This window comes from Hesperophylax consimilis, chromosome 2, assembly GCF_061612785.1.
Source record: "Hesperophylax consimilis isolate HC1 chromosome 2, BYU_Hcon_1.0, whole genome shotgun sequence".
Taxonomy (NCBI): Eukaryota; Metazoa; Arthropoda; class Insecta; order Trichoptera; family Limnephilidae; genus Hesperophylax; species Hesperophylax consimilis.
The window spans coordinates 12,672,489-12,684,492 of NC_142837.1; the positions used below are offsets into that span (position 1 = coordinate 12,672,489).

At 33.1% G+C, this 12,004-nt stretch overlaps 2 protein-coding genes across 3 annotated transcripts in view; one reads left to right on the forward strand and one right to left on the reverse strand.

Moving 5' to 3' along the window:
• Positions 1 to 6,249, reverse strand: part of ash1 (histone-lysine N-methyltransferase ash1) — a 354,192-nt gene extending 347,943 nt beyond the window's left edge. Inside the window, exons 1-3 of one of the 2 annotated variants that reach the window (XM_089641307.1) lie at positions 6,150 to 6,249; positions 5,245 to 5,360; positions 829 to 896 (exon numbers count right to left, since the gene is read on the reverse strand). In XM_089641307.1, the coding sequence (XP_089497433.1) occupies positions 829 to 894 (66 nt within the window). In that variant the 5' untranslated portion in view covers positions 895 to 896; positions 5,245 to 5,360; positions 6,150 to 6,249. The other variant, XM_089641301.1, reaches the window with a different exon arrangement.
• A 156-nt stretch (positions 6,250 to 6,405) lies between these two features.
• Positions 6,406 to 11,926, forward strand: Syx18 (syntaxin 18). The gene is made up of 2 exons (XM_089641347.1): positions 6,406 to 7,385; positions 9,422 to 11,926. Exons 1-2 carry the CDS (start codon positions 6,576 to 6,578, stop codon positions 9,608 to 9,610), a joined length of 999 nt encoding a protein of 332 aa, XP_089497473.1. The 5' UTR covers positions 6,406 to 6,575; the 3' UTR covers positions 9,611 to 11,926.
• Positions 11,927 to 12,004: the final 78 nt, after the last annotated feature.

The window sequence follows — 12,004 nt, forward strand, 5'->3', positions numbered from 1 at the left end:
AATATGTATGTAATTAATATAGTACACACAAAATAAATTACCCAACATTCATATGATTTACAACAAATCATATGATTTAATCCGAAAATAATTGTGGACGTAATACAACCCTGAATTGGACAAGCCCAAATAAATAACCCATACTTCTTAAGTTTTTCAGGCGTATCAAATAAAAACACTTGATTTTAACCAATACATCAATAATTATCATGTGCCAGGCTCGTGCCATATCGTATTGTGTATATGTACTGTTTAATAGTGTATCACACACTGCATGACGTCATGATTGGGAGTAGTGTGAAGGATGCGTCAGGAACTTTGCTTGAAAATAGTAAATTACTATTAATTTCTGACATTTGCTAATACGCTGCCTTCAAGCTATCTGTAAGGTACTTATATTTTTATGTATTCAGATAGCTGATTACATTTTCTAAAATAAAGTCCGCGATAGGTACTGGGTTATTTTTGTGATTGAAAAAATGAACTTGCCCAGCCATACCTGGGAATCAAAATAGGTTAACTCTAGACCAACAAAAGGCAAAACGCAATGCACAGTGACCATTTCGCATTGCGACACAATGCGCGGGCCTTTTCATAAATGTGCACGTGATCCAAATCAAAATTGGTGTGGGGTTATTTTTTAGATGCATATACTGTGTCTAGTCATATTTGGTCTATGCATTTATCCCATATTTGTAGTTCTATAAATTTGGCACACTATGGCAAGAGATCACAAACTTGCCAAAAATCGTTCAGAGTGGTTAATATTAGGCATTTTATTAATAAAATCAATTATTTAACAAATAAGGATAATGGTTTATGTCTTACATCAGAATCAGAATCGGAATCCGAGTCTCCGCTGGAACTCTGTGATGGTTGCGGGTCTACACCCATTTCTGGAATATAATACAATAATTAATTTGTGCAATATCAATTCATTCATTAAATTACAATGCCGGGCAAAGAAAGATGGTTCATACAAAGAAAGTTAAGAAAATAAAAAATTAGAAGAAAAATTAAGAGATATTGAAGAGAATTATAAATGTATTTTACTTGGATGACAGCGATAAAAAAAATTAAAATGAACAAAATCAAAGATCAACTATGCTTTATTGGGAAGACTTTTGCTAGTTTTTTTACTGCGCAAATTGGTTCACATTTTATAATGTAGTTCAAACGAATTTAGTTCGATAGGTAGGTATGCAATAATAATAATAATAATATTGGACAATTTGTATAGCGCCGCTTTTGTGAGATATCACCTCAGGGGCACTTAATGTACTATTATGCAATGTAAGACTTTTGATAATTTTCCACTTATGGTTTTCTACAGTGTAGTACTACAAAACAAGTCACATGATTATAGAATCGTAGCAGGTGCAATGACCGCTTAATTTTATGGTTTAGTCCTAACTGTCAGGCAAATAAATAAGTTGATACAATTGTAGGTAAACTTGTTGAATTCCGCTACATGCAAGGGCTCTTTAAAAAACAACACTTGATTTCAACTTAAATATCTAATGGAGACAACTATTTAAGTCGGGGATTTAAGTAAACATGCACAAAATATGTTTTAAGAGGCTAGATTTTGGAAAGCGCGCGCGATGATAGGTATTTCATCGTTTTCAGTCTGTCCCGCTTACTGCATTTCAAAGCAAGAGCACGCACACTTACATATAGATATACTGTCGCCTCGGCCGTCACACTATCCCAAATCCTTGTGGCATCATCCCACACCCCGCGAATAAACAAACCGTACTCCTTACTCTCCCTTCGGCTAATGGTCATATCACTGCGATGATCAACAGGATATTAGTAATATTTACTGCTCGAGCTTTACTGTTTTTTTTGCTGGATTCTTATACGTGTTATTACACGTTTCGCTAATAGGGTTTTAATTTTTTTTTTAACAAAATTAACAAAACATTTTTAAAAAATTGTATAAGAATCCGGCAAAAATACAGTTTATGACTCTCCTAAAAAATTCCAAATATGAGATACACCTATTGGTCACCAGACCAGCGATATCGCGAAAGCTCAGACTGCAATAAGAAAAAGAAAAAGAACAGGCCCCAATGCAAACTATGGTTTGGGTGAACGCGAGCCTGATATGGACAAGGAAGAAATGGAAGTTGCTGAAACTGAATATTTAAAATCGTTGAAAAAAACTATTGATGAAAGACATACACTTGAACGAGATTCTGTGAATCAAGTTACAAGTACTCTGTGGAGACTAGAAAGAAGAAAAAGGCTTACAGCATCCTCATACGGTAAAATGAGAGCCAATACATCCTGTAAATCAACAATAAAAACACTTTTGTATTCGAGTTTTTCAGGGAACGTGGCAACAAAATATTGCACAGATAAGGAATTATTGGTTATAGAAGATTTGGAAAAAATCACTAGTTTTAAAGTTTTACCTTGCGGACTGTTCGTAGATCGAGAATATGAATTCCTCGGAGCCAGTCCTGACGGTTTAATTGAAAATGAAGATGCAATCATTGAAATTAAATGTCCACAAACGGCAAAAGAGGTCACACAAGAGGCAGCTATTGATTCAAAGAAAATCACCTTATGTTTCATCAATAACGGGGTGATGAATTTGAAAAAAAATACTTTCAAGTTCAGGGTCAGCTGAGAACAACTGGACGAAAGAATTGCTATTTTGTAATATGGACTCCATTAGGACTTATTTACGATAAAATTGAAAGAGATAATGAGTTTTGGGATAATCACATGATAAATAAGCTCACAGGATTTTAATTAAATAATCTGTTTCCTGAATTAGTAGATCCTAGGATCTACCTAGGTATCCTCGGCAATTATCAATTCGTGACTGATCTGATCAGGAAATGTTAGGATATAAGTAATATTATGGTCAGGAATTTCAATTTTTTATTTCAATTTATTTCACCTTTTATAAATAACATTGTTACAATAATAAGATTTAACATGGTGTTGTTGGTTAAAATAGTTCCATTTTATGCTCATTATTTACTGAAGTTTGTTTCATTGAGACTCGGGTCTTGTTTTATTTTGTTAGCAAGGTTTTTCCCTAAATTTGCAGAAAAGAAATCGTTAAATACATTTGCGGCTTCGAAGGGTTTTTCTTTACAACCAATTTTAGAATTGTGGTGGTTTATGTTGTTGATTAATTATTGTTGTTTTATTTTTGAAAGGTTTTTTGTCGGTAATGTCATTTATGATGAATCAAGTTATTTTACTATCATTTTCGGTTAGTTCCAGAGTTTTTTTATAGTAATCATCTTTTTAACATAAATGTTAACTTTAATAATAATCATTTAATCTAACCTTTCCAAACTTGTTCACTGCTGGGAATACAACTAGATACAAATATAAACTGGAAAGAACATGTATCTAAAGTTGTTGCAAAAATCAGTAGCTTTTCTTTTGTTCTAGGCACCCTTAAAAATATCTTAAAAATCGAGTCAGTAATCACCGCATACCATGGATACGTATACTCAATGATAAAATACAGAATAGTTTTTTGGGGAAAGTCAGTAAACGCCAAAGATGTTTTTATCATCCAAAAGAGGTGCCAAACTCTGATCACCGGGATTCATGTAGACCAATTTTTAAAAATCTCAAACTTCTGACAGTGACGGACATATATATAATGGAGTTGTGCCTGTTAGTTCGATCATCTCCAGAAAAGTTCCCACATAAACACGCAACAAGGTTCACAGAAAACTTATTAATCCCAAAAGCAAACAAAACTATATTTCAAAAAGGACCACACTACATGGCCATTAAAGTATATAACAACCTTCCACGTAGCATCAAACAAATAACCGACATACTTAAATTTAAATCAACACTAAAAAAATTTCTTTTAAACAAATGTCACCTTACATAAATTAAATACCTCTGTTTTTAATTTTTATTTACATACATTTGTTAATATGTAATTGTTGGGTTATGTAATATAATGTGTATTTGTTGGGTTAGCTGGAAGAAATAGGATGTAACCTATAAGCTATACCCTTTGTACTCTTTTTGTGCAATAAATATTTTTTTGAATAAATTTGTGTTTTTTTATAAGATTTGAGTTTTGTTTTTATAAGCCTTGAAATCTTTTTGTAATGTTATTATTTCCGATTGTTTTTACATTGTTTATAGAGTATTTCTTTGTGTCTAATTAAAATGATTAATCCGTGGGTTATTCACGGTTTAATTGGTTTAAGCTTCGAGGATATTTTTTGAGATTAAATATTTCTACAGACTCAATTTATTATCAAATATTTTGCAGCATTCTTTTATTCCGTTACATTGATATTTTTCTTGCCATTCTTTGTCGTTACTTAATATTTTTGTGAGAGAGTTTAAATTAATACTATGTTTGAACTTATTAGTCTTAATAGTTTGAGTATAATAATAAAATAGTCATGTGAAAAAAAAAAATAGTACGTACCTATTGTAAGAAATATTATATTAGACAATAATCTCTAAAATATTATTATTAAACTAAAAAACTCGTGAATTAAAAAAAATGTCAACCCCATGACTATTAGTAGTGATGTAAACCAGTCTTTACATCACTACTGCATCCCCCCGACCATGCACATTACACTCCCTGCCTCGACCTGTAAAACGTGCGACAGGGACAACCGCTAAGAATTTTATTATTTACATACAGAAATCACGCTGAGGGCTTGCGGGAGAAAACACTTTTCAACATCGAAACTTTCACGAAATTGTAATTTAAAAACAAAAATATGTTCTCAAAAGGAGAAGCCATGTTGGTAAGTTTTTATAATTTTGTAATTCTTTATGAGAATTGAGTTAACAGCACCTTTTCTTTGAATAATATTTTCCGATAAAATATTCATGTTTGACAGTGAATTTTTACGTTAATACGAAACGCATTAAAAATTTAAAAACATACCGACATAGCTTATTCTGTCTAGAATAGTAATATAAAATAATATTTTCATTTTGTGCAAGTTTCGGTGCAAAAAAATGTTTTTACCTGGGCGTCCTTTTTGTATGGGCCGGAAATCGAAGTCTATCCTCTGAAGGGTTTAGTCCGATTATTATAATAATTTAAAGTCAAAACCTAACTTTGATTCGAAAAAATGGAACTATGCATCTTTAACCATCTCCCACCACATAAATAGTAATTATGTTAAAGCCAAGTACTATTTATGTTTTGTTTGCGTCGAGTGCAGCGGAATTCAATAAGTTTATCGATAAAATTTGAATAAGGACCTAAATCCTACTTACTTATATCTCATTGAGTGAAAACATGTTCAGCACTGTATACAAATTCATATCCGTACTTGGCTACCAAATATCAGCTAATGCAAATGTAGACATCTCCCCAAACATTGTAATGGTATCTGAAATAAGAGACAATATGTAATTAAATCTTCTACTCCAGAACGAATAATGTCGGGCTATAAACATTATTTCATATTAATTTTCAGTTATAAATTTCACAATTTTCAGTTATAAAATTCTAGAAGAATCACTAAAAATTACTAGATCTTGTGCAATTAAAAGTCTCAAAGAATGAAGGTAACCGATATTTTAACACGAACTTTAACAGCATTTTAACAGTAACGCACTTTTGAAATAACAGAAGAGCACCGAACAATAAGTTGAAATAACAGAAGAACGCCGAACAATAAGTTAGTAAACAAATATGCGATAACAATTTATTTATCTATCAATTTATAACAATGACGTTTACGGTGTCATAAAGACCTGTTTTGTGCTACACTAGAATAAGGAATTCGTTATAACCTCCAGTGACAATTATAATTTTAACTCTTTAATTTAGAAAGCAAAGGTTTATACAACTTTAACCTTATTTAGCGTATCATGTTAAATACATTATTATATAAAATGATCACAATGAAAGACGGTATTCCAGGCATTGGCGCCAAATAATGCATACGTTTACAACCGTTTTTGAAGTAGAAACACAAGTAAAAAAAGTTAATAGGTGAAATGAAACCTTATTCAATAAAACAAATAAGACATAGTATTTCTCTAGTACGTTAAACAATATCTACCTGACAATTTAAGATCCAAGAACACAAATTAATCAAACTTTTTTACATTTTTAAGCGAAAGCATTTAACTAGACTCCATGTTTACAAAAGCTTTCATTAAAATATATTTACGTTCGATATGAGAGATGTTACGATATCTCGTTTACGATCGAGTTCAATTTGTTGTGAGAGAAAGAGACGAAAGCATCGGCAATTGTTCCCATGAAATAAAATGTACACACATAAAATGGCGTCCGGCAGATGTGTTAATTAAATGCTGCCATTACAAAAAACAATATTCTCCTGCACAGGTACTTTTAGTTCGAAGCAAGACAATCTTTCTTTGAAAAAAATATAATATTTTTGTGGCAACATCCACAAAGTGACAGCTGACGTTTGTCCACATTGCTAAATATCCGTTTTAAATAGATTGCAGACGTACGGTGAGTGTTTTTTTTGTGGGGTGTTCATAGTGTAAAGTTTTAGTAAATGGTTATTTAATGGAGTTATTATTGGGTACGCTTGGTCTTACTAGAGTTCAAGTTAAAACACCATATAATGGATATAACCCCGCTTTTTAAGGCTTGTGTCAAGACAGTTCGCACTCGTAACAAGGCTTTTGGCGTACAAAATGATTCCGATAAGAACAGAATATTGCGAAATGAGACGAAAAATGTTTTCATGTCAAAAGCAAAGGATATTACTTCACAAATTACCAGACTCCGTGACTTTTTATTGGACAACAGAAATGCGTATTTGAATTTTTCAAACTTTCTCAGGTCAGGTAAACATATGACTGACGCAGAGCGAGATCAAATTGATAACGGCGCTCAAAGAATAATAAATTCTTGTTCGCACGCTATTCAAGAATTCAAAAAAGATACTCGCAAGATAAAAAGCTCTCCGCAAGCGACTGAATTCATGGAAGTTGTGATAAAACTAATTGAATCATACCTCAAAGCTGTCTGTGTCATTCAAGTTGAACAGAAGGCAATTAGAGTTAAAAGAGCGTTGGATATTAGAAAACTTTCTAAATTGGAACTGGAAGAGAAGAAAGAAATGTTTGATTTTAGAATTGGTAACGGTTCTTGGGAAGATTTGCCAAGTAAGCTGAACAAGGGCATTTCTCCAGATGAGGAGGAAAAGGATTCTAGCAGTGTTATTAATAAGCATTCTTCGGAGCTGGCTGCGGAGCTGGATTCCTCGATGAGCGCACACCAATACACCTTGTCTCCTGAGGAGTTGCAGATGTTCGAGTTGGAGAATTCCCAGCTCTACAGCCAACTGAACAGCCTCTCGGAGGAAGTGAAGCAGATAGAAAGTAAAGTGTTGCATATAGCAGAGCTGCAGGAAATATTCACTGAGAAGGTAATTCAGTTGCGTAAATTTATGTAAATGTCATTTTTAGGTAATTAATTCTATTCATTTTTCATATTGTAATATGTACATACTTCAGGAGCAAAATGAATGGTAGAATATTATGTATTTTATTCTAAAGGAAGTGTCTTGAAATTGGCTATTCAATTGCTATCTTTCAGTTAGATGTATTTATTCTTCTTTAGGTAGGTGACACATTACGCTATATGCATCAGGGCTTGACCTATTTCAGCGTATCACTCGCCATACACTACAAAGTTTGTTCTTATTATTGCCACGAGTATTAAGAGAGTGGTTTGAATGGTAGAAGAAGTTAGGGATGCCCGGGGAAGACTTTGTATTATCTCTGCACTGGAATAAGATATAAAGTACTTTTTTCTTTTAGTAACAATGTGGTATACAGTACTGAATGGTGGAAGTTGTGGCGCGATCAAGTGAAACAAAAACTTATAAATCGTAAAGTTTTCAATTCTTTAGAATAATTCATATTATTTTAGTAAATAAAATAGTAGAAATCATTTTCTACCTTAAAAATATTAAATAAAAAAGATTTCAGGTACACTAGAGTTAACCTCAAAATTTTCCTCCAAACCATTCATAACCCCGAGCAACTCCGGGTACACGTCGGCTAGTTATTATGTACAAGTACACACTAATGTTTGCCATTCCACATTGTATAAGTGGCCCCCAAACTTTTAGTTAAGGCTAGTTGAGGCACTTGCGGTTTTTAGTTGTAACAATAAAAGTATTTGTTACAAATACATATATGGTAACACGCATGCGACTAAAGAACCACCACTTGAAATCGGCTTCCACACCATATTTTCCTGCAAGGTTATTCAATAGAAGCCTCTTCGGTGGTCGACTTTCTCCATTCTTGTTTCCTGCCCAGCGGAGCATTCCCAGTTTTATTAAGCCCACTGTTATAACAGTTGTGATATATAACCACTTGAGCGGTGGAGATTAAGCCCACTGTTGGTTGTGATAATGTGATATAACCACTTGAGCGGTGGAGATTAAGCCCACTGTTGGTTGTGATAATGTGATATAACCACTTGAGCGGTGGAGATTAAGCCCACTGTTGGTTGTGATAATGTGATATAACCACTTGAGCGGTGGAGATTAAGCCCACTGTTGGTTGTGATAATGTGATATAACCACTTGAGCGGTGGAGATTAAGCCCACTGTTGGTTGTGATAATGTGATATAACCACTCGAGCGGTGGAGATTAAGCCCACTGTTGGCTGTGATATAACCAGCGGTGGAGATTTCCGGGTATACGATTTTTGTTTAATTAATATCATACCTCCAAATATTGATATCGAAAACACATGAACTGCTTACTTCGGTTTAGCCATTGAATGCACCTAGATTTCAACTTTAAGTAAAATAAAATCAAAGACATCCAAATTAATAGATGAGCCAATCAGGTAAAGAAGAACAAACATGCGCGGAGTACGGGAGGTGGTGTGACTGTCCCACTTTCGGTGATTTGTCAGTAAATGAATCTAACAGTATATAGGCAACTCACATTGTAATATCGCCATTTGGTCCCGAATATAAAATCTGCTTGCGAATTACTAGTCCTTTTTGCAATGGTGCATTTCCCAAATCGGGTAAACAAAAGTTTGGACTTTTTTCCAAAATTTAATATTTTATTACACTATTTAGTTGGACACTTTTACAAATGTGTTTAAATTTAGCCACCTCACTCAATTTTAGCGTCGCTACGCCGGGCGGTTCATTTAAGAATGAACATTTAGATCTTGCGCAGAAAAGTTCCACGATGGACAGTGTTGCAAACCTTTGCCTTACTTTACTTTTCTGCACAAGGTCTGGTTATTTCAATGTGAGTTCTTCGGTGGTCGATGTACAACTGCTGTCACAGTTTATTCAAAGTATTCTCGAACCCTCCTGGTGCCAAAATATCTAAAAAAAAAAAAAAAAAAAAACTATGTCACATAGTTTTCCTATTAATTTGAATGTCTATGATTATCATATCTATGTATGTTTTTGACTATTTTCAGGTTCTACAGCAGGATCACGACATTGACAGGATATCTGGAACCATCATGGGAGTCACAGAGAATGTGAAAGATGCCAATGAGCAGATTAGACAGGCTATCCAAAGGAACGCTGGCCTCAGAGTTTCGGTTCTGTTCTTCCTTCTAGTTATGTCCTTCTCACTCTTATTTCTGGACTGGTACAATGACTAAACAAAAGTGATCAATATTTTTAATTATTGTACATTATACAGGATGATTCTACTAGTGAAATGTTTACTTGTAGAATCACCTCCCGAAGTTTGGGCACTTTACCCCTGGATACCTAGCATAAATATAATGATATTATGTTAAGGACTCGTAGTATAAGCTGGATACTGGTGAATCTACATCAAATTTGGAGTCGATTTTGTAGTACAACTTTTCTTGATTTGAACTTTCATTTTGAGTAAATCGAGTCTGAAGTTGGAATTTTTTAGGTCAAATTTGAAAAAAATCAGTCAGTTAATGTCAGCTGTTTTATGTCTTTTGAAATGCTTCAAAGTGTAGACCCGGCTCTAAAAGTTTTTTTAACCCTTCAGTTTACCCCGAAAAAGAGTAAAAAATAAAAGAATGCTCAAATTGAAATATCTGAAGTTATTTGGATTCTATATATAATGTAGATTAACCAGTTTCAATATATGCACTTCAATTTACACTTTTATTATTAACACATTGTTTGCGGGAGACGCTTAAAAGCGTCTTTTGCGTACTGTTGGTAGAGAGCGGGAGACGCTTAAAAGCGTTTTTCGTATTTGTGCACTATTGGTAAAGCGCGGGAGACGCCAAAATACGTTGTAGGTACACTTAGAGTATCTAACAATATATTACGAGTAACGTATGATGTTGGTTACTCTGTGAAGTAAAAATTATGCGTCAGCTCTCGTGACACGTGTACTAGGTACCTGGCAATTCGTGGAATTGGTTCGGGCGGCTGGCCGACTGTGGTCATAAAACATGCACTTGAAATAAAATAACTGTAAGATAAATGTTTCGTTTTTTTTTTAATCTTTATATTTCTTCAGTGTTAAAGCGATATTGTTTCGTTCAAGACGTTCTCTATTTTCTTTTCTGCCTACATTCCGCTTTAAAAATTTCGTACAAAGTATTTGTGTGCTGTGCTCGAAAATTTATTTGTTACATAATAAAGGGATATTTTTTAATAAAAAATACCCTATAAAATGGACTACGGCAATGATAATCGATTACAATAAATATATGAAAGGCATTGACCTAACAGACCAATATCTTTCGTATTATTCTATTTTACGAAAAACCACCAAATGGACAAAAAGGCTAGCGATGTATATAATAAATTGTGCATTATTCAACTCATTTGTTGTGTACAATTCCGTAAAAGAAAGGAAAATAAAATATAAACAATTTTTTAAGGAAATCGCAGAGTACTGGGTGGCTGATCAGATTTCGTCAGATAATAGTCAAGACCCGGAACCAACACCATCAACATCTGGTATCCGAAAAAAATCTTCAAAATCTGATTCTCCAGGAAGACTATCGATGGATATGCGAAAACATATATTGGAAAAGATTGAAGGCCCTGGTATAAATAAGAATCTGCGAAAGCGATGTCGTGTGTGCGCGGTACACAAAATACTTAGCGAAACCCGGTACATGTGTAAATTCTATGATGTACCTTTACATAAAGGGAATTGTTTTCAACGATTTCATACTTTCAAACAATATTAGTGTTTAGTGGTGTGTATTTAAAAATATATATATATATATATATACTATGTTGAACGTGCATAAAATGACTAAATAGACAATACGACAAAAGTGCAGTTTTTTCAATTTTTTTTAAAATTTAAACTTATATATCGTAATTGTTTCTTCAAAAATATAAAAATTTGTGATCAGATCATAATAAAAAAATTCAAATAAGGTAAAATACTGAAAATTTTATTTAAATTTGATCAATAGTTCAGAAGTTATAGATATTTTACATGAAACGGAATTTTGAGCGCGAACATGATAAAAATTGCCCGCTTTACGGCGTAGATTGATTAAAAAACCCCCCGCAAACATTGTGTTAAAAAGCTTGTCAACATTTTGTTCAATAATACAATTGCACAATTTATTGATATTCCTTAGTATGGCTCATTTCATTAGTAATGATGATCAGGTGTTCTCCACATGTCATGCCACGGTATCAAAGGAAGAAGTTAAAACTAATTATTCAATTGCGAAACAGATAAAAAAAATTGCATAAGTATTTATATTTTTTAATCCCGTTCAATAATTTGTTACTGCATTCTAACTTTCATTTAAGCTGAATTTTTCTTGCTATCCATTCCCAACAGAGAGGTCTTCTTTCTAGAATATTATTATTATAAGTTTGTATTTTCAGTGATCGCCTGTTTGTTGTAGTTCAATAAACTAAGGCATTTAGAGTTGTATTGCATTTGTAACCCATCAAACCATAAAACTCTTATATCGAATTGAACCCGACATTACTTTTTTTTCTTCATAAATCAAATAACAAAAAATGATTTTTTTCTTTACAACTTATATTCCAATATGCACCCACTTTTAATTTGAAAATTCAAA